This window comes from Thamnophis elegans, chromosome 8 (genome assembly GCF_009769535.1).
Source record: "Thamnophis elegans isolate rThaEle1 chromosome 8, rThaEle1.pri, whole genome shotgun sequence".
Taxonomy (NCBI): domain Eukaryota; kingdom Metazoa; phylum Chordata; class Lepidosauria; order Squamata; family Colubridae; genus Thamnophis; species Thamnophis elegans.
Window position 1 is genome coordinate 79,681,814 of NC_045548.1, and position 23,103 is coordinate 79,704,916.

At 45.8% G+C, this 23,103-nt stretch overlaps 1 protein-coding gene and 1 non-coding gene across 3 annotated transcripts in view; one reads left to right on the top strand and one right to left on the bottom strand.

The window, feature by feature from the left end:
• Window positions 1–23,103, top strand: part of EFR3A (EFR3 homolog A) — a 95,156-nt gene that overhangs the window by 59,004 nt on the left and 13,049 nt on the right. For both annotated transcript variants that reach the window (XM_032223495.1, XM_032223494.1), the window contains exons 9-14: window positions 1,136–1,214; window positions 10,034–10,169; window positions 15,669–15,833; window positions 18,344–18,458; window positions 20,636–20,687; window positions 22,433–22,605. In XM_032223495.1, the coding sequence (XP_032079386.1) occupies window positions 1,136–1,214; window positions 10,034–10,169; window positions 15,669–15,833; window positions 18,344–18,458; window positions 20,636–20,687; window positions 22,433–22,605 (720 nt within the window). The remainder of the gene's footprint in view (window positions 1–1,135; window positions 1,215–10,033; window positions 10,170–15,668; window positions 15,834–18,343; window positions 18,459–20,635; window positions 20,688–22,432; window positions 22,606–23,103) is intronic.
• LOC116512829 lies at window positions 13,495–13,601 on the bottom strand. Its single transcript, XR_004255934.1, has one exon. It is a non-coding gene; the product is annotated as a U6 spliceosomal RNA (small nuclear RNA).

Here is a 23,103-nt window from a genome sequence, read left to right on the forward strand (position 1 = left end):
GCGACCCAGGCTGGCCACGCCCCCCGAACCGGTTCCCCTGTCACTGCTGCAATTGCTGGCATGTTGTTTAGTAGTGCGTGTGGGTGCGCAGTTCATTGTAAATTGTTCTGTGCATGTGCAAAGAACAATTTACATTGAATTGTGCATGCACGTGCAAAGCACACCAGTAGTAAAACTGGGAGCAACCCACTTCTGAGGAGGAGGAAGGGGGAGAGGAAGAAGAGGAGGAAGGAAGAAGAAGAGAAGGAAGGAAGAAGAGAAAGAGGAGGAAGGGGGAGAGGAAGAAGAGGAAGAAGAGGAGGAAGAGAGGAAGAGGAGGAGGAGGAAGGGGAGAGGAAGAGGAGGAAGGAAGAAGAGGAGGAAGGGAGAGAGGAAGAGGAGGAAGAAGAGGAGGAGAGGAAGAGGAGGAGGAGGAAGGGGAGAGGAAGAGGAAGGGGAAGAAGAGGAGGAAGGAAGAAGAGAAGGAGGAAGGGGGAGAGGAAGAGGAGGAGGAAGGAAGAAGAGGAGAAGGAAGGGGGAGGAAGAGGAGGAGGAAGGAAGAAGAGGAGGAGGAAGGAAGAGGAGGAGGAAGGAAGAGGAGGAGGAAGGAGGGAGGAAGAGGAGGAAGGAGAAGAGAAGGAGGAGGAAGGGGGAGAGGAAGAGGAGGAGGAAGGAAGAAGAGGAGGAGGAGGAGGAAGGGGAAGAGGAGGAGGAAGGAAGAAGAGGAGGAGGAGGAAGGGGGAGAGGAGGAGGAAGGAAGAAGAGGAGGAGGAAGGAAGAGGAGGAGGAGGAAGGAAGAGGAGGAGGAAGGAGGGAGGAAGAGGAGGAAGGAGAAGAGAAGGAGGAGGAAGGGGGAGAGGAAGAGGAAGGAAGAAGAGTAGGAGGAGGAAGGGGAAGAGGAGGAGGAAGGAAGAAGAGGAGGAGGAGGAAGGGGAAGAGGAGGAGGAAGGAAGAGGAGGAGGAGGAGGAAGGGGAAGAGGAGGAGGAAGGAAGAAGAGAAGGAGGAGGAAGGGGGAGAGGAAGAGGAGGAGGAAGAAGAGGAGGAAGGGGGGAGGGGTGCTCTCTGAGCTTGTTTTCTTACAGACGTTTCATGACCCAAATAAGTAACGTCATCAGCACCCGTAGCACTGATAGAGAAATCCTTTCTTTTTGGCAGACATTTAGGCCATCACAAACTCTGGGAGCCGAATGAGTTTGCTGTCCATTGCTTTAAGATCATCATGTACTCCATCCAGGTAAGTCTGTCCTGTCCCAACGCAGGTGAGATCTTTTTTGCAGCCAGAGGCTTTTTTAACTGCACCGGAGACCCTTCCCATCTCTCTGGAGTTTTTCAAAGTTTTTTTTTTGTTTGTCACATAATTAAAAATTTCTTTTTTCTTTTTTTTGCAAGAAATTTTTAGTAAACAAACAACACACACAGACACAAATCATCGTCTTACATTACATCTTGTAGAAAGTGTGTCAATTAGTTACAATTAGCTTTTGTGCATCTCTTCCACAGTCTTTACTTATATTCATATCAAATGTCAAAGATTCTTAATGGGTCTTACTATCAACATAACATAGTTCTCATTTGACTGAAGTTATTTTAGTGTCCTTTTGCCTAAAATAATCCATAGTTAAAAACCCAACCACCTGATGGCATTTCATTAGTTATTACAAAAATCATCCAATAACCTTAAGCCTTTATAACATATTCTAAATAAAGATTAGTTGACAAAGTTTCTAAGCCTTTTCTTCCCAAGTCACTGTTTACAATTTGTGTCCTAGTTCCCTTTGTTATGGTATATATATATATGTTGTATTTGTGCTGATAAATAAATAAAGGGAGACTAGTATAGATCTATTTCAAGCTATTTAGCTCTCATCAGCTAGCCATACCATTACTGGGATTCGAACCTGGGCTGTATTACATATTAGGCAGATGTGTTAACCACTAAGCCACAGGCTCTCCTCCTTTATCAGCTGAGCCAGGGAAATAGGTATGTAAGTAGTGTCACAACCCCTGGTATGCCCAAATACGGGAGGAAGCTATATATATATAATTAACTGTATCCCTTATCATTATCATTCCATCATTAGTTGTTATCATTAATATTGGTTAACAAAAGGTCCTTTACTGTTTATATCCATTTTATATATATAAAGCTTATAGTTTCCACCCATTGCTTCTTGTTCTGCCCTCAGGTGCCTTGGAGAATAGTTTGACTCCCTCTTCTTTGGGGCAACCCCTGAGATACTGGAAGGAAGGAAGGTGGGAAGGAAGGAAAGAAGGAAGGAAGGAGAGTTTAGTTTAGTTTAGTTTTATTAGAATTTGTAGGCCGCCCTTTTCCCTGAGGGGACTCAGGGCGGCTCACATAAAACTGGGAAGGGGGGAACACAAACATCAAGATAGAAGACATGTAATAAAATGGTAGGCAACATACATTCATCATTCGGGAGGGGCGGCTATCCTTGTCCCCAGGCCTGACGGGCGAGCCAGTTCTTCAAGGCTATGCGGAAGGCTTGGACGGTGGTGAGGGTACGAATCTCCACGGGGAGCTCGTTCCAAAGGGTCGGGGCTACTGCTGAGAAGGCCCTCCTCCTTGTAGTTGCCAGCCGGCACTGGCTGGCCGATGGAATACGGAGGAGGCCTAGTCTATGGGATCTTATTGGTCGCAGGGAGGTAATTGGCAGGAGGCGGTCTCTCAAGTATCCAGATCCACTGCCATGTAGGGCTTTATGGGTGATTAATAGCACCTTGAAGCGCACCCGGAGATCGACAGGTAGCCAGCGCAGCTCGCGGAGGATAGGTGTTATGTGGGTGAACCGCAGTGCACCCACAATCACTCGCGCGGCCGCGTTCTGTACCAGCTGAAGTCGCCGGATGCTCTTCAAGGGCAGCCCCATGTAGAGCACATTGCAGTATTCCAGCCTAGAGGTCACAAGGGCCCGAGTGACTGTTGTGAGAGCCTCCCGATCCAGGTAGGGTCGCAACTGGCGCACCAGGCGAACCTGGGCGAATGCCCCCCTGGTCACAGCCGTTAGGTGGTGGTCAAATGACAGCTGTGGATCCAGGAGGACTCCCAAGTTGCGAACCCTCTCTGAGGGGTGCAAAATTTGACCCCCCAGCCTGAGTGTTGGAATATTAGTCAAATCTTTGGGAGGAAAACACAACAGCCACTCGGTCTTTTCTGGGTTGAGCACAAGCTTGTTAACCCTCATCCAGTCCATAACGGCCTCAAGACCCCGGCTCATCACATCTGCCGCTTCATTGAGTTGGCACGGGGCGGACAGATACAATTGAGTATCGTCCGCATATTGATGGTATCTAATCCCGTGCCTGCGGATGATCTCTCCCAGCGGTTTCATGTAGATGTTGAATAGCAGGGGGGATAAGACCGAACCCTGAGGCACCCCATAATTTAGGGGCCTAGGGGACGATCTCTGCCCCCCCACTAACACCGACTGCGACCTGTCCGAGAGGTAGGAGGAGAACCACCGTAGCACGGTGCCTCCCACTCCCACCCCCCGCAGTCGTCGCAGAAGGATACCATGGTCGATGGTATCGAAAGCCGCTGAGAGGTCAAGGAGGACCAGGATGGAGGAATGTCCTTCATCTCTGGCTCTCCAGAGATCATCAATCAATGCGACCAAAGCGGTTTCTGTGCTGTAACCGGGTCTGAAGCCTGACTGGAAGGGGTCTAGGTAGTTTGCTTCCTCCAAGGACCGTTGGAGCTGAAAGGCCACCACCTTCTCAACAACCTTCCCCAAAAAGGGAAGGTTGGAGACAGGACGATAGCTATTAAGAACAGCTGGATCCAAAGATGGTTTCTTCAGGAGGGGTCTCACCACCGCCGCTTTCAGTGTGGCGGGGAAGTTCCCCTCCCGAAGGGAGGCGGTCACGACCGCCTGGATCCAGCCTCGTGTCACCTCACTGCAGTTCGTAACCAGCCATGAGGGACACGGATCCAGAACACAGGTGGAGGTACTTACAGCTCTCATGGCCTTGTCCACATCCCCGGGGGTAACGTCCTGAAACTCAACCCAGAGCTGTTCTACTTGGTCCCCCTGTGCCTCGGCTGGAACTGCGGGGGTGGAGTCCAAGTCCGACCGAAACCGAGCAATTTTGTCCGCTAAGAATTGGGCATACTCTTCAGCCCTGCCCTGCAAGGGTTCCCCCGCCTCCCTTTTGTTCAATAGGGAGCGGGTTATCCTAAACAGAAGGAAGAAAGGAAGGAAGGTGGGAAGGAAGGAAGCAGAGAAGAAAGGGAGGGAGGGAGGGAGGAAGCAAGGAGAGAAGGAAGGGAGGAGAGGAGGAGGGAAGGAAGGAGAGAAGGAAGGGAGGAGAGAAGGAAGGATCTCTCCTGGATTAGTTTTCACCCATTGCTCCTTGTCCTACCCTCAGGTGCCTTGGAGAATAGCTTGACTCTCTCTTCTTTGGGGCAACCCCTGAGATATTGGAAGATTGCTATCATGTCTCCCCTGGTCCTTCTTTGTTTATGAACAAAGTATTGTCTAGATTTCCCCTTTAACATTTTCACACACATATATAATTCATTTTACATTAGATTTCCATTTCCAATTTTAGCTGTATTACTTTTCTTCTTGTATTTTCCAACTTTTAATTTTTATTATATACATAAACAATGTCATTTTTGGACTTCCTGGGGGCGTGGCCTGTTGCCGAGGAGGGCTCCACCGAGCTCCTCAGAGATCTGGTCTGTATATCTAAATAAGATCATAGATAGCACCCCTTTTTGGCTAAGAAAGGGGCAGGGAGGATAGCTCCGTAGACTAGGGTCTATTCGTAAGCCACAGCCTTTTTCTTTTTTTTTGGCTGTGGAAGAGATTAGATCCAGCCGAAGCGGAGCTTTTATCTCCGGCCAGTTCTTCTCAGCTGCCTTTTTTTTTTTTTTTGGCAGCCCCAGACAGGCTAGCCCCCCCCCCAGGACAAAACAAAGTTTTCTCAAGCTAGATTTGATACGGGAGGGTACCACCCCTGTGAGATTTATGCTTTTATTACTATCTTAAATACCAGCACCATTCGTCTTAAAGACTTCTTTGTTTAAATAGACTTCAAAATGGCGATTTCTCTCCGTGGATGATTACTGGATGTACTTAGCCGGGTTTATCTTCCTGCAGACCGCTCCTTAACAAAACAAACTCTTTTTCTTTGGAAATAGAGGGGAGCGAAGCGCTGCTTACTTGTTTATTTATTATGGCACCCAGATCAAAGAAGCGTCTTGCTACAAATGTGTCTAAAGAATTTAAAGAATCTTTTTTGGAAACACAGCCTTTGTCTCCTACGCCCTCTACTGGAGAAGTTTTAACACAGGAATATCTCTTTAAAATACTTAATACCTTTAAGCAAGAAATTAAGGAATTTGTATTGCAACTTTATGATGATCTAAAATCTAAAGTTAATCAAATGAAGGTGAATACGTTTGCAGCCGTGTCTGCCCTGTCAGATTACTCTGCTGAAATAGAGAACAAATTGGAAAGTCTGGAGAAGGCTAATTTTAACTTGACCACCAATATTCAAATTTTACAAGAAAAAATTAAAAATAACGAAGAACAGCTTATGATGCTAAATTTTGATAGGAAGGCATTTTCAATAAGAGTCAGAGGATTCGGTGAAAAGGAGCAAGAGAATTTGAAACAGACCTTTGCTGAAGCCTTCAGCCATGCGCTGGGAAGCCCGGGATTTAACTTTGATGGGCAGATTCGGAAAATCTATCGCCAGAACTCATTGATAGCGGAACAGCGACAGCTCCCGAGGGACATAATTATACATTTCTCTACAAAAGAATCTAGAAACGCGATTGTGCAAAAGTTTCATAATAACAGTCTCCGAGTTGATGACCAGGACGTGATTGTCTTCAAAGATATACCTTTCCAGATGTTGAAAGCAAGAAGGGATTACACTTTTTTAACTAAAGAGCTTAGGAGTCAACAGATTCGATACAGATGGGAGGCCCCTGCCGGCATCACGGTTACATTTGAGAATCAAAGATTTCGTCTTAATTCTGTTTCGGAGGCTCAAGATTTCTATTGTAGGATTCTGAAGGCGGGACTTCCTGACGCGCTTGGAAGAGAGGAGAGACAAGCGGAAGGAGAAAGCAAACGGCTGGCCATGCGGCTGCAAGATGGAGGGGGTAGCCCCTCCTCCCTCGGAGAAGCAGAAGAACGCAGATCGAGAATTTAGATACTTCAAAAGACTTCCTAAAGTTGAGGACTGAATGGGGGTTTGAGACCTCTCTCCTGTAGAAAAAGTGGACTAATTTTTATCAGAAGGGAAAGCTGGGTGAAACTACTTTGAGCTAGATTCTAAAGTAACGTTAGCATAAATTTGATAGTGGTTAAAAGAATGCGGAATGATTTATGTTGTTTAAACTTTGTTAGATGGGACTATTTTAAAATAGAAGGTTAACTGACTCTTGCCGAAAGTATTATTTGAATATGATCCATGCTATTTAACTTTTATTTGAAGGGAAAGTTGGTTGTAATAGTTCTGAGTTATTTTTCAAATAAACGCTAGTATAAATTTGATAGTGGTTAATATTAGACAAGCAAGAGATGAGGGTAAAATGCATGTGAAATGAACTACGTTCTTTGAGGTAAATACCAGACAAGCAAGGGAAGAGGGCAAAATTTACGTTGTTTAAAGCTTATTAGAACAGGAAGCCGCTTGGGATTATCTTAAGATAACTGTAAAAAGAATGTGGAATGATTTATGTTGTTTAAACTTTGTTAGAAGCGACTACCTTAAAATAGAAGGTTAACTGACTCTTGCTGAAAGTATTATTGGAATATGTGGAATGATTCATGCTACAAATCGCTCTGAGTTATATCTTAAACAAATGGTAGTATAAATTTGATAGTGGTAAATATCAGACAAGTGGGGGATGAGGGTAAAATACATGTGGAATGAACTAAGTTATTTAAATCCTATTAGAAGGGGAAGTCGGTTGGAATTATCTTAAGATAGAAATTGATTCCTGTGTAAGGTAATATCTGATCTACGCTGCTTAACCTTACTAAGAAGGGGAAATCTGGTTAGATTATTTTGAATTATTGTTTGAAAAAGGGGTAAAGAAAGATCATTTACGTTGTTTAAATTTTACTAGAAGGGAAAGTTTGATTACTTGTCTGTAAAGTTATATTTGAATATATGGCATGATCCACGCTGCTTAAATCTTATTGGAAGGGATCATAAGGTTTAGGAAGGGAACGGGAGAGCCTACAGAAGGTCGGGGTAAATAGCAAAGAAGTAAGAGATGAGAATAAAACATAGATAGAATGATTTATACTATTTAAGCATAGATAAAGATGGGGGGCTGAGATCAACACAAAGAGTGGTTTCTTTTTTTTTCTTTTTTCTCTTTTCTCTTTTCTTTTTTTTTTCCTTTTTTTTTTTCTTTCTCTGCTTTTCTTTTTTTTTTTGATATATTACTTTTATTTTTTAATCCATATGTATACAAGATATTTTAGATAGAAGGTAGTGCCAGGTGTGGGCCCTGGGAAGTCGGGAGGATTGGGGATGGGGATTGTGGGGGGTGGGGTGGGGGGGTGTTAACATAGTCTTAACAAGAACAAGAATGTATTTATATACGGTGGTTCTTTTTTTTTTTAATTATTATTATTATTATTATTTTCCTTGGTTCACTTTACTTTTATCAGATCAAACAATACTCGAATAAAGGCATACACCAAGGAGGGAGGTAGAGGGAAGGAAGAGGGAGGAGTAAGGAAGGAGTAAGGGGAATGTAAGGAGTAAGGGGAATGTAAGGAGGGTGTCTGGGGAGTAAGGGGAGAAGGAAGGTTTGAGGGGAAAGGGAAGTAGGAGGGGAGTGTTAGAGGGAGAAAGGAAAGTTGGAGGGGGTAGATGGGGTGTATGGAGGAGGTGGGGTTGTGAATGATGAGTTGTGTTTCCTTTTTACTTGTTCGTTTTCCCTTTTTCTTTTTTTTTTCTTTTTTTTTCTTTTCTTATAGTAAATACCCTGTATATAAATGATTGCAAATGGAATGTGAAAATTGAATAAAATATTTTGAAAGAAAAAGAGAACAATGTCATTTTTTTCTTCCCTTTAGAGATAAACCAAATTTATCATTTCCTTTCCATCTATTTTCTATAAGTAACATGTGTCTTCGAATTCAGTTTTTTATATAGCAAGCATTTAACATAATTACTTTGCACATTTAAAAGTATTAATACAGCTCACACACATCTTAATTAGATGCCCACTGTTGCCATGTTTAAAACATTTCATTTCATTCTACTAATTTCAATTCATCCTGTGAATTTTTTTTCTTAGGGCTAACCTCATCTTTGAGTGAGTGAGTGAGTGAATGTTCACGTTCAGCCACCATGACGGCTGAAATTTTGTTTTTAAAAGTTACGGCAAAAGTTGCAAACGTTCCTACTTGCCTCATTCTTATTAGCCACTGAAAATACCAATAGCAATAGCAATAGCAGTTAGACTTATATATCGCTTCATAGGGCTTTCAGCCCTCTCTAAGCGGTTTACAGAGTCAGCATATCGCCCCCAACAACAATCCGGGTCCTCATTTCACCCACCTCGGAAGGATGGAAGGCTGAGTCAACCTTGAGCCGGTGAGATTTGAACCGCCGAACTGCAGTCAGCTGAAGTGGCCTGCCATCCAGCACTCTAACCACTGCACCACCTCGGCTCTTAATGGGGGTTTCTTTCATTCCTTGACATGCAACTAGTCCTTGACTTACAACAGTTTGTTTAGTGACCATTCTGAGTTACAACAGCACTGAAAAAAGTGACTTACGACTGTATTTCACACTTACGACCCTTGCAGCATCCCCATGGTGACATGATCAAAATCCAGACGCTTGGAAACTGGCATGTACTTGTGACGGTTGAGTCTCCCAGAGTCACCTGATCCCCTTTTGCGACCTTCCGCGGGGAAGCCAGATTCACTTAACAACCTTGTTAGTCATATAACCGTATCAAGGATTCACTTAACAACTGTTGAAGAAAGGTCGTAAAATGGGGCAGGGAGTAGCAGTGGCACTTAGACTTACATCCCGCTTCACAGTGGCTTCCCAACCCTCTTTTTTCCATCCAATCTTTTTTATTTTTTATTCTCTTACATACCACTTTAAGTATACATTCACATAATTGTTATTCTTCTTTACATTTTTCATTCCTATGCATTTGTTCTTCCATTTAATAGGTTATAATATACAGTTTGGGCTGCTTTATTTACCATCCCTTCCTCCTGTTGTAACACCACCTTATTTTCCCTTTCTTTTCTCCCTCCCTCCCTTCTCTACTTTCTTCCTTCCTCCTTTCCTTCCCCTTCCTTCTTCCCTTACCTCTCTCCTACTCCTGCTCTTCCTCTTCCCCTTCCTACCCTCTCTCCTTCTCTTCTCTCCCTTCCATCCTCCTCTCCTTCCCCTTCCTTCTTCCCTTACCTCTCCCCTACTCCCATTCTTCATCTTCCCCTTCCTACCTTCTCTCCTTCTCTTCTCTCCCGCCCTCTTCTCCTTATCTCTTCCTTCCTTCCCATGTTTCCCGCCCTCTCTAAGTGGTTTATAAAGTCAGCCTCTCGTCCCCAACAATCTGGGTCCTCATTGTACCGGCCTCGAAAGGACGGAAGGACGAGTCAATCTTTAATGCAAAGAATAATGGCAAGGAACCTTTCCACATCTTATGAAATCATTGGACCATTTTTTAAAATTATCCCTTAAAAACAGTTCCTCAACCGTGGCCATTTTAAAATGGGTGGACTTCAACTCCCAGAATTCCCCAGCCAGCAACATGTTGCTGGCTGGGGAATTCTGGGAGTTGAAGTCCACCCATCTTCAAGTCGCCAAGTTTGACCAACACTCTTAGAGATTATTCCTTTGACTTTCCAGCTGTTCCTCTTCCTTTTTCGGCATGCCCCAAACCTGTTTTTTTTTTTGTTCTCGTTTCTCATTTTGACTCGGAGGCGCAAAAATTCCCTTTGCCTTCCCTGGACGGAGGAGAACTGTGGCTCATCTACTCCTGCGGCAGAGTGCCAACGTTGCCGCCTCTTCTTTCTCTTTCCTTCCAAGGCCCAGTATTCGCACCACGTGATCCAGGAGATCCTGGCGCATCTGGACAGCTGCAAGCGAGACTCGCCCCGCGTTCGAGCTGGGATCATCCAGGTGTTGCTGGAGGCGGTGGCCATCGCGGCCAAGGGATCCATCGGTGAGTCCAGTCAGATCCGTCCGTCCGGCCTGGCAGTTTTGAGAGAGGGACGCAAATGGATGGTTGGTTGTTAGGAACGTGGTTAGAAGTTGGACGAGTGCTTTCCTCCTGTGGATGGGTAGTCCTTGACTTACAATCAAATGTTTAGTGACCTCTCGACTTTTCAGTTACAGCGGCGCTGAAAAAAGTGACTTATGGCTGTTTTTCTACCTTTACGACTGCACTTTTGCTACCCATCCTCGTGGTCCCCTGTTCAAAATTCAGGCCCTTGGCAACGGACTTGTGATGGTTGAATTGTCCTGGGCTCAAGTGACCACCTTGTACGACCTTTGGACAAGGAAAGTCAATGGGGGCAGCCGGATTCACTTAACAACCAGGTTATATCACAACTGTGGCGACTAGAATAGAGAAGAGAACAGCATGAATGGAATGGAATGGAATAGAAAACTGGAATAGAATAGAATAGAATAGAGACTAGAATAAAATAGAGAATGGAGTGGAATGGAATAGAATAGAATGGAAAACAGACTAGATTAGACCAGAATAAAGTGGAATGGAGTGGAATAGAATAGAATAGAGAATGGAATGGAGTGGAATGGAATAAAGAATGGAGTGGAGTGGAATGGAATGGAATAGAATAGAATAGAATAGAGAATAGAATAGAGAATGGAGTGGAATAGAATAGAATAGAATAGAAAACAGACTAGATTAGACTAGAATAAAGAATAGAATAAAGTGGAATGGAATAGAATAGAATAGAGAATAGAATAGAGAATAGAGGATGGAGTGGAATGGAATGGAATAGTTGGAAGGGACCTTGGAGGTCTTCTAGTCCAACCCCTTGCTCAAGCAGGAGACCCTATCCCATTCCAGGCAAATGGCTGTCTAATCTCTTCCTAAAAACTTCCAGTGTTGGAGCATTCTCAACTTCTGGAGGCAGATTCTGTTCCAACTGGTGCATTCTTTCCACCGTCAGGAATTTTCTCCTTAGTTCAAGGTTGCTCGAAAGGTCATAAAATGGGTCAAAACTCAACAGATGTCTCCTAAAGTTTGGCCTCAATTGTGGTCACAAGTCAAGGTCTATCTCTACTGTTCCTCCCAGTATATGAAATGCCTGCAAATTATCCTCCCTGCGGCAGCCGCGGGGGATTTGGGTGCTAAAGTTGCTCTTGGCGGAGAAGCCAGGCGGAGAAGCCGCTTGAGTAAGCAAGAACGTGATGTGTCTCTGGCCAGATGTCAGGGATGGTTGAGGGGAAAATCACAGCACGGGAAGGCTAATTAGGGATAATTGAGCTGGGGATGAGATCCAGGATCTCCTGGCAGCCAAGAGGAGGCAGGGCCTGGAATTGGGAGAGACGGAGGAAGAAGCGTGGATGTCGGTGGGAAACAGGACTGGTCCATAAATGGGAGTCAGGAGACAAGAGCCGGACGGTGAGGAAAGGGGCGATTTCCCCCATGGCAGAAGCTGGTTTTGTTCCGCATTTTCTGCTTGGAGGAGGCAGAAAATGTGCTTGCTAATCCCAGCTGTTGTTTTTCCTCCTCCTCCTCCTCCTCCTCCTCCTCCTCCTTTCTTTTGTTTAAAAAATGAGGACTGGTTCTAAATTATTTCTCCTTCTTCTGCTCTTAACTATTTCATGGAGGATTTTTAATTGGGTCCCAAAGGTGCTTTTTCTCTCCCCCCGCCACCAACTTTCTGCTTTTTCCTTTCACTTCTCATCCCAGAGGCTTCTTCGGTTCTGACTGGATGGTGTGGAAGAGAAGGATTGATACTCCTTGCACACACTCCTTGTGTGTTTTTAAATTATGCATTATTATGTTTTGTTTTATTTTTTGTCTGTACCCCCTTCCCTGATTTGAATTGTGAGCCGCCCTGAGTCCCCTTTGGGGGAAAAGGGCGGCATACAAATATAATAAATCAATCAATCAAATCAATCAGACAGCTGGTCAATGGCTACCATCCACCCATCCAGCCAGAGCTGAAGAAGCTTCTTGGATGAAAAGCAAAACTTCTTCAAAGAAAAAAACAGAAGGCCTCTTGAAAAAAAAGCCCCCCCCCTTTGGGACAACCGTGATCTGGAGCACGGAGAATCTCCGCAGAGATTTTTAATTGGCAGTTATCTTGTCGCAAGAGATCACAGATGGAGAATGAGCTAGCAAAAAGATTATCGGTTGTGAAGATGCTCTTTCGTGATAAAGATAAATTTTCTTTTATCTGTTTTGTTTTTAAAAAGCCTAGTGTTGTTGCTGTTGTTGTTGTTGTTGTTGTTGTTGTGTTAGCCTTCCCAGATAAACCCGACAGGAAACACAACCAAATGAACTAGTGTGACTTTATTGAAAAGGCTACTTTAACAGAATCCTGCAGGTTTGAGAGTGAAAATCTCCCACCGTCTGTTTCCCTTTCTCCGTCCAGTACGCAGCTGAGTCCTCTCTTATCTGACCGCTCTCTAGGCAGCGTTTCCTCACCTCTTTCACCTGGCCTCACCAATTGTGCGTCAGTGTGGTAGTTTGTACAGGTAGCCCTCGACTTTTGACCACAATTGAGCTGAAAATGTAGCTGGCTAAGCAAGACGTTGGTTGAGTTTTGATGACCTGTGTGGCCACCGTTAAGTGAATCATTGCAGTTGTTACCCTGGTAACATCGTTAAGTGAATCTGGACTCCCCTTGACTTTGCTTTATGTGAAGGGTCACATATTCACGTGACCCCGGGACGTCATAAATATGAGTCACTCGCCAAGCACTCTGATCACATAACCAGGGAGATGCTGCAACAGGCATAAGTGTGGGAAACCATCATGTTATTTTTTTTTTATTGAAAATTTTTGGGGAAAAAAAAGGGCTTTTACAAATATTTACCTCCCCACCCCCTCCCCTCCCTCCCAACCTCCCCCCCCCCCGACTTCCCAGAACAAATACAGGGTATAAATCTTTAACAAAGATGTTCTAAAATAAACTTCAAAAAAAAGTTAGTATCATCTTTCATTTGAGCTTTAACTCCTCTTGTTAGGCTAACTCTAAACAGATTATATCATTCCTTGTTTCTTCAGTCATAAGATATCTGGAAATTCTTAGTCCCATATTTATTTTGAGTATAGTCAATCCATCTTCAATTTACATCTCTCATTTGAGTGATCCTTGAGATATGCTGATATTTTAGCCATCTCTGCGAGGTTTGTAACTTTTAATGTCCATTCTTGAATAGTAGGCAAATCTTCCTTCTTCCAGTATTGCACCACCAACAATCTAGCTGCAGTTATTAAATGCAAAATCAGGTTAATCTCTACAACTGCACAATCAGTAGTTATACCTAACAGGAATAACTGAGGGAAAAATATGGAACGCGTCACGAATTTGCGTGTCATCCTTCCGCAGGGGCCATGCTAATCTTCTCTGTATTGTTCCAATTTTAGTATATGTGCGGCCGAAGCAAGCACCATCATGTTATTTTTTTAGTGCTGTTGTAACCCCAGTCACTAAACGAACAGTTATAAGTCGAGGACCATCTGTATTTTCTATCTCAGCACTGCTAGCATTTTTTTTTCTTATCAAAGCTAGGAAAACCGTCTTGGGTTCATAACAAGTCCACCAAGTAAAACTTTCTCCCGAGCGGAGACGAAGAGGTTTGATGAGAAGGAATTTTGGCAGGGATGGACTGAGTCAGGCTGAACACGTCGTGACGTAGAGAGCTGTTTAATTTGGTGCTCGTGGTTTACAGAGCCGGTTTGTCCAGTGAGTTAAGGTGCCCCACGTGGGATGGGGAGACTCGGGTGCGAGTTCCACCTTAGGCAAAAGGGCCATTTGGGTGAGTCAGCTTTCTTTCAGCTGTAGGAAGGAGCCAATGTCAGGATTCCAAGTGATTCACCCATAATAAAAAGAACTCCGAGGCAGGTAGATTTCTCAAATAGATTCCTCCTTTATTGGATCTATCTTATTGGCATAGGCTGGTGAAAACTGACTCTGAATATCCCCACTGTTTGCACCTAATTAAAAGTAAAAGTTCTTCCCCCTTCCCTAAACAACCAGTCACATGGTCCAATCATCCCGTCTTCCAGTTGCCTGGAAACGTCGCTCCTCCTCTCTCCAACCACCTGTGGGAATGTCCTTGGTTCCCAAGAGAAAGTATTTTGTTTTGGCTACACAACCCCCTTGTATCTCTATTCCGCCCTCCCTGGCCCTCAGCTCCAACACTGAAGCCCAGAAAATGGCCTCGCTCAGGCCAGCTTCAGGGTGGACAGCCGATGCACCTCTGGAAATGGAGAACCGCCCGGGCTTGTCCGAAAGGCCAGTTTGGGGCGGAGGGTTAAGAGCCAGATTAGAAGCTTGGGAAATGGTGAAATCCCACTCCAGGCTGACCCTCCTCTCTTGGCCTTGGGGAAAATGTCAAAAGACTTTTCCAGGAAAACTGCAGGGATCAAAATACTAATTAGTGGTTGAGGGTTGGACTGTGGCTTCTTCCCTTTTTTTCAAGGGGGAACTTTCTGGTTTTTCTCTGAAGACGTTTCGCTTTGCATCAGAGCCGAAGAAGCTTCTTGGATGAGAAGCGAAGCATCTTCACAGAAAAACCAAGAAAGTTGCCAGTTGCCTCTTGGAAAAAAGCACCTTTGGGATAACCAGGACTTGGAGGACGGAGCATCTCCATAGACAGGTGGCTTCTTTGATGCTCTCTGAGTTTGGTGGAGGAAGCTGAGGTGGTGCAGTGGTTAGGGTGCTTATCTGCAGTTCGGCGGTTCAAATCTCACCGGCTCAGGATTCACTCAGCCTTCCATCCTTCCGAGGTGGGTGAAATGAGGACCCAGACTGTGGGGGCAATATATGCTGACTCTGTAAACCGCTTAGAGAGGGCTGAAAGCCCTATGAAGTGGTATATAAGTCTAACTGCTATTGCTATTGCTATTGATGTTTTTTTGCAGATGTTTCATGACCCAACTAGGGAACATTATCCGTGCTAGAAGGGAGGGTGGGTTAGCTCTGAGGTCTGTTTGCTTTGAGTTAAAATGCAAGGCTGAAAAGTGGGAGACGGTGAGTTCTAGAGCCTCCTTAGCCACGGAAGCTGGTTAAGAAGTGAGGTGGGTGCAGCTGAGAGAGAGGGAGAGAGAGAGAGAGACTGGCCCAGACTTACTCACAGGGCTTTTAGGCCTAAGGCAGGATTTAAACTCACGGCCTCCTGCTTTCTTGCTTGGTGCTTTAACCACTAGTCTTTGGGCCAATGACCAGGAGACGATGAGTTCTAGTCCTGCCTTAGGCATGAAAGATAACTGGGTAACTTTGGGCCAATGACCAGGAGACAGTGAGTTCTAGTCCCGCTTTAGGCATAAAATCCGGCTGGGATTGATTCTGGGCCAGCCGCCCTCTCTCATCCCAACCCACCTCAGAGGTTTGTTATTGTGAGTAACGGAGGAAAGAAGAAAATGTGTCCGATACGTTCGTCACTCGGACGTTATTTGTAAAAGCAACAAAGGAAAGATATAAATATTTATTTTTACCGCGCTTTCGTTGGACAGGTCCCACCGTCCTGGAGGTGTTCAACACTCTGCTGAAGCACCTGAGCCTGAGTGTGGATTTCGAACTGGGCAACACGAGGGGCGATCGCGGCCACACTGCCCCCTCTGCCCCCTCTAAGGACAACGACGAGCGCATCGTCCAGAACGCCATCATCCAAACCATCGGTGAGGGAGGGAGTGGAGTTTCACCTGGTCTCTTATTTTCCTCATGTAGCTTTTCATCCCCTGGGTGCAAAATAAGGGTGTTTTCTCCCCCCCCCCCTCTCTGGTATTTCCTCTCTATGGCCGCTGTATCATTCAGTCAAACCGAGGAATGTTACGGCTGACACAAGGATTCTGCAAACGGTGCCCAAATATTTATGGTCTATGAAGAAGGGAAATCAGGGCAGGGTCCAGCACTGTGATGCCCCCCCCCCCCCCGTTAGACCCTGAATCTGCGGAGGAAGGCGAGCTGGAATTGGAGCCCGTGGAGATCGAGGGGGGGGGGCAGCTTCGTTGGCTTCAGAGGAATGTGGGGAGGAGCAGGCCGAGTCAGAATTGGGACAGCTTTTAAGCAGGGATGAAGGGGGGGGGGGGCAGGATGACCAAGAGCGGCTAAGCAGTGAGCAGGAGAGACAGAGCTCAGGCGAGGAGCAAGGACCACCCACTCCTGATCCGAGAGCACGGAGAGTGGAGAGAAGGTGAGAACAGTGCAGACTGAGCAGGCTACTTGGGAGAAGAGCGCCGCCACCCCCCCTCTTCACAAGGCACACCTGGGGAATGAGACTTATGGAGGCGTTGTGGGGAGGAGCATTTGTCAGCAACAAACACAGAGTGTTGATGTTTGAACTTTCCTGGATTCCTTGCATTCTTTCTGGATTCCTTGCTTTGCAGCCATGGTGCTCACAGCGTTGAGCTGGACTATTTGCAGCCAGAGAGAGAGAGGGAGGGAGGGAGGGAGGGAGGGAGAGAGAGAGAGAGAGAGAGAGAGTGTGTGTGTGTGTGTGTGTGTGTGTGTGAGAGAGAGAGAGAGAGAGAGAGAGAGAGAGAGAGAGATAGCTTTACTCGGGGGCTTGCCAGAAACGTGGGAGCGTTTGGGGAAATTTGGACCCATAAAGAGGCAGTGTGAATTGCCTGTGTTATCTCTTGTGCCGTGCCACAGGTCATCACAAGCACTTCCCCCCCCTCCCCTTAAAGCTCATCCCCAATTCCTCCTGCACCCCACTATGTGTACCCCTCTCCTAGCATAAAATCAGGGCGCTTTTGGTTTTGATGATTGACAAAAATATTGATTGACAGAGCGAATCACTCGTTTCTCTGATTTATTTGCAAATCAAGCGTACATGTTATAATTAAAAGTCCCGTTTTGGTTCCTTATTTGGATTTTTAAAATCTGTTTCTAAGGCAATGTAGTAGCTCTTGTGGGTAACTCCAACTTGGGGGCAGCTAGGAAGGGTCCAGGGCTGGCCTTTCCTGCTTTTTAAGGAGTGTTTCTCAGCCACGGGTGGACTTCAACTCCCAGAATTCCCCAGCCAAGGTTGAGGAACAGAGGCTTTTTCCCACACCCTTCTATTTTTATTTTATTTTTTTAAAAAGTTAAAATTTAAATACAAAACTTAAACAGGCAAAAAAAAAAACCAAGACTTTGAACAGTGCATCACAAAAAAAAACTCAACACATTCACACATTCTTATTCCCCCTCGTTGAATACTGATTGATATGTTACAGGAATATTAGTTTTCTACCCCTTGGGACACTAATATTTTTCCAAGATCAAATAGATCTAGAAGAAGTCCTAGATCTATTCCCAATGTATTAGCCCAAAAGCTACATATTATACTAGAGCACATGATTAACTGGAAGAAGAATAAAAATGAGAAAGATGGGAATAAAATGTCAAGGCCTTCTCTTAACATATTGGCAAATTTAAAAAACAACAACGCAGGAATCCTCAGAATGAAAAAAATAATAACCAAAACACAGTTTTCAAGCGATTGTTGAAAAGTTGTAAGCAATATTTCCTCAACCGTGGCCATTTTAAAATGGGTGGACTTCAACTCCCAGAATTTTGTCTAACTCAGTCATTTTATTATAAAGACCTTTAGTTTTTCTATCTTCATTCTATCTAGATTGTATCTGTACATATGAATACCAGTTCATTTCCACCCCTTGTTTCAACTCTTGACTAGATTTGAGCTCACCCTCTGAATTCAATAATTCTGTATATCTAACTGTTTGTTCCTTTTTATATATTATCGGATATGAAAATGCTTCAATTTCAATATCCAGACTGGAATTTTTAAATAATGTAGTCTTTTAACCTTTTCCCAGTTTAACGGCAACGCCTCCCTTATATAATGTCTTCTAAAGTAACCATGTGATTTAGTACCCTTATACCATAGGATGAGGAACAGTTTTTAAGGGATAATTTTAAAAAAGCGGTCCAGTGATTTCATAAGATGTGGAAAAATCCCTTGCCATTATTTTTTGCATTAAAGACTGACTCGTCCTCCCGACCTTCCGAGGTGGGTCAAATGAGGACCCGGATTGTTGGGGGCGAGAGGCTGGCTCTAGGAACCGCTTAGAGGGGGCTGTAAAAGCACTACGAAGCGGGATAGAAGCCTACATTGCTATTCCCTGTCTTAGGAGTAGCTGGAAGGGTTTCACCCTCCCTCTGTTGTTCATTCTCCTCCTAGGTTTCTTTGGAAGCAACTTGCCCGACTATCAGCGGTCGGAGATCATGATGTTTATCATGGGGAAGGTCCCAGTCTTCGGGATCACCTCCCAGGCCTTGGACAGCAGCGAGTTTGGGTTCGTGTCCTGATTCTGTCCTGCTTTTCTTTCTGCAAACTGGTATTATTAATAGTGGGAGCCATGGTGGCACCGTGGTTAGAATGCAGTATTGCGGGCTGACTCTGCCCACTGCCAGCGGTTCGATCCTGACCGGCTCAAGGTTAACTCAGCCTTCCATCCTTCCGAGGTGGGTAAAATGAGGACCCGGATTGTTGGGGGCAAGAGGCTGGCTCTGTAAACCGCTTAGAGAGGACTGGAAAGCATTGTGAAGCGGTATATAAGTTTAAGGGCTATTGCTTTTCCTTCCTTCCTTCCTTCCTTCCTTCCTTCCTTCCTTCCTTCCTTCCTTCCTTCCTTCCTTCTCCATCACTGGAGCTTTTTAAAGAAGAGACTGGACAGCCATTTCAGAGGAAGGAAGGAAGGAAGGAAGGAAGGAAGGAAGGATGGAAGGAAAGAAGGAAGGAAGGAAGGAAGGACCATAGTGGCGTAGTGCTGAGAATGCAGTATTGCAGGCTAACTCTGCCCACAGCTTTCGATTCTCACTGACTCAATGCACCATGCTGACTCTGTAAACCGCTTAGAGAGGACTGGGAAGCATTCCTTCCTTCCTTCCTTCCTTCCTTCCCGCACAGTGGTTAGAAAGCAGTACTGCAGGCTAACTCTGCCAACTGCCCGGAGTTCAATTCTGGCTGGCTCAAGGTTGACTCAGCCTTCCGTCCTTCCGAGGTGGGTAAAAATGAGGAGTCAGATTGTTGGGGGGCAAGAGGCTGACTCTGTAAACCACTTAAGCGAGAGCTGTGAAGTGGTATAGAAGTCTAAGTTAGTTAGTTACTTTATTGTCATACAACGAAATTAAATGCCATCTCCAGTGTACATCATTTATAAGAAAACTATCAAAATAAAACAAAAACACACATTCTTCACAGTCTATACAATTGAACTGAAAACCCCTCATAATGCACTAATATTGCTGAGAGGGAGGGAGGGAGGGAGGGAAGGAAGGAAGGAAGGAAGGAAGGGAGGGCTGTGGTGGCACAGTGGGTAGAATGCAGTATTGCAGGCTGACTCTGCCCACTGCTATCCGTTCGATCCTGACCGGCTCAAGGTTGACTCAGCCTTCTGTCCTTCCGAGGTGGGTAAAACAAGGAGCCAGATTGTTGGCATTTGTAAACTGCTTTGAAGGGTCTGTGAAGCGGTATATAAGTCTAAGGGCTGTTGCTAAGTGCTGTTAAAGGCACTGCTCTTAATAGGAATGGCTAAGATGCCTGGACTAATAGAAAAGGATCTTTTAGGCCAGGGCTGAAGTGAGGGGTGCCTGGTGCTCTCTGAGCTTGGTGGTTTTCTTGCAGACGTTTCGTGACCCAACTAGGGAACACCATCAGTGCTGGAAGGTGCAAACCTCCTTCCCTTCTAGCACTGATGCTGTTCCCTAGTTGGGTCATGAAACGCCTGCAAGAAAACCACCCAGCTCAGAGAGAAACAAGGACCCTTTTCTTCCTCTTCCTTCCTTCCTTCCTTCCTTCCTTCCTTCCTTCCTTCCTTCCTTCCTTCCTTCCTCCTCCTCCTCCTCCTTTCTCCCAACCCCGCTTCCTTCTAGCACTGATGATGTTCCCTAGTTGGCTCATGAAACATCTGCAAGAAAACCACCAAGCTTAGAGAGCATCAAGGACCCCACAGTCTTCCTCCTCCTCCTCCTCTCTGCAATCCTCTCCCCTCCCCGCTCTGAAATATCGGTTCCACCACAAAACCGCGTTCGACTAAAGCGCGCTCGACGAAACTGTGTAGCTGACATCATCACAGCGCGACAACAGTGCGGAGAAAAAAGCACGCTGTGAACGCTAAAGCTAAAATTAACCCCTAAACTTAATCCTAATCCTAAACCTAACCCTAAACCTAACCCTTAACCTAACGCTAAACCTAACCCTAAAGCTAACCCGTAGCTTAACTTGAATCGGCTTGCTTTTAAAGCGCTATTTAAAGCGCCCTTTTTTCTCCGCGCTCGCTGTTGTCGCCCTGTTGATGGCGTCAGCGACGCGGTTTAATCGGGCGCGCTTTAGTCGAGCGCGGTTTTGTCGTGCCACGGGAACGCTGCTTGCTATACACGGGGGAGCCCCAGCCTCGCCTGACAAGCTGCAGCCCAGGACTTTCCCCCCCGCCCTGTTTTAATATTTTATTTGCTCTTTCTGCTCTCGCAGGGATTTGGGAACCAGGAGGATTCAAATCATGCTGTTACGGTCGTTGCTGATGGTAAGGAGGGGTTGGGGGGGGCTTGGGGGGGAACGTGGGATGAGACGCCAGATTCCAGGGGTAGCTTCTGCAGATGTCTTTGCAGTTCCCTCAAGCCCTAATAGCAAGGATCCCGTCCAGTTAAGAGCAGGGATCTCCAACCTTGGCCACTTTTAAGATGGGTGGACTTCAACTCCCAGAATTCTTGTGGACGTCAACTCCCAGAATTCCCCAGCCAGCATGAGCTGGCTGGGGAATTCTGGGAATTGAAGTCCACAAGAATTCTGGGAGTTGAAGTCCACAAGAATTCTGGGAGTTGAAGTCCACAAGAATTCTGGGAGTTGAAGTCCACAAGAATTCTGGGAGTTGGAGTCCACCCATCTTAAAGTGGCCAGGTTTGGAGAGATTCCGTTTAGAGGATTCTGCATCACTTAATATGCCAATTCAAATGGGTGGCCGATCTCAAATCGAGTTGATTTCCTGATCACGGACTACAGCTCCCAGCGTCCCCTGAACCTTGCAGGCTGCAGCGGATGATTTCTAGGGTAACCTTTGGAAGGCTTGGGTGGCAAAGGCCTTGCACTGTGAATAAAACCCTGCCAGTCGGGGGGGTTCCTGTTGTTGTACAGGTAGTCCTTGACTAATAACCGTTCAAAGTTACGGCGGCACCGAAAAAAAGGGGGCTCCTGTCCATTTCTCACAGGTACGACTGTTACTGCGTCCCCATGGTCACATGATCGAAATTCAGACGCTTGGCAACTGGCATGGACTCATGTCGGTTGCAACGCCCCGGGGGTCACATGGGGCCGATTGGGGTAGATCGCAGGGGATGACACTGAAATATAGTTTTATCATATTTTACCCATATCTCAAATTATTGTATTTTAATTCCAATTTCCGTTTTAAATTGTATTTTATCCCCTTTCATTTGAAATGGCGCTTTTTTTTTTCCTTTTCCAAATTTTAGTAATAATTTGTTTCTGGAACTCTGCACTTTAGAATAGAATAGAATAGAATTTTATTATTTGTATGCTGCCCTTCTCCGGGAGGACTCAGGGCGGCGAACAATTCAAAAGGGGAAAAAGGGGAACATAAAAACGAAATACAAATAATAAAAATAAGCAAGAGTCGCACAACCACACAAGTCGAGAGGGGAGGGGAACTCATTGACCCCAGGCCTGCCGGCAAAGCCAGGTTTTGATGGCTTTTCGGAAGGCCTGGAGAGAGGTGAGGGTCCGAATCCCTGCGGGGAGCTCATTCCAGAGGGCCGGAGCTGCCACAGAGAAGGCCCTCCCCCGGGTAGTAGCCAGATGGCATTGGCTGGTAGACGGCACCCGGAGGAGGCCAACCCTGTGAGATCTAATGGGTCTGTGGGAGGTAATTGGCAGCAGGCGGTCTCTCAAGTACCCAGATCCAATACCATGAAGGGCTTTATAACGTGGCCTAAGGGCTAACCCATAAATAAAGTTTATTGAACATTAGACTGGGCAAAGCCAATGGGGGGAAAGGCAGATTTGCTTAACGACCGGGCTCCTAGTTCAACAACTGCAGTGATTCGCTTAGCGGCTGTGGCGAGAAAGGTCGCAAAATGGGGCAAAGCTCACTCAACAACTAGCTTAGCAACGGAAATCTTGGGGTCCATTGTGGTCGTAAGACAAGGACTCCCTGTATCTTTGAATCCTGGGAGTCTTCGGTGGAGGCAGCTGCCAGTCCTGCCTAGGAAGGGCGAATGGGGACGCCTTGTTTTCTCTTGGCCTCCTTGGCAGGTGACCTCCGGCTACAACGCCAAGAGCATCGCCTCGGTCCTCTCGGGGCCCTTCCTGGACCCCCTGCTGTCCACCTCCCTCATGGAGGACTCCGAGCTGCGGCAGCTGGTCCTGGAGATCCTGCACAACCTGATTGACCGGCACGACAACAGAGCGAAGCTTCGAGGGATACGGTAAGGGTGGTCCTGGCAGCCGACACGGGGGAAACGAGCGGCATTGGAAGGGGGTGGGGGTCAAGCTATTCTCCAAAGCACACGAAGGCCAGGGAGTGAGAACCATCGACCCAGGGAACAGAAGTTGCCTTCAGAAGTTGTGGGAGCGTCATCACTGGAGGCTCTTAAGGGAAGATTGGACGGCCATCGGTCAGAAATGGTGCAGGGTGGGTTGGACTAGATGACCTACAAGGTCCCAACTCTGTTAATCTGTTAGAGAGAGAGAGAGAGTGAGAGAGAGAGATATGATATATAGATAGATAGATAGATAGATAGATAGATAGATAGATAGAATGAATAATGAATGGATGATTAGATAGATAGATAGATTGATAGATAGATAGATTGATAGATGGATGATAGATAAAAAGAAAGACAGATCAACAGATGATTGATAGATGATAGGTGATAAAATGATAGATTGGATGGATGGGTGGATGGATGGATGGATGGATAGAT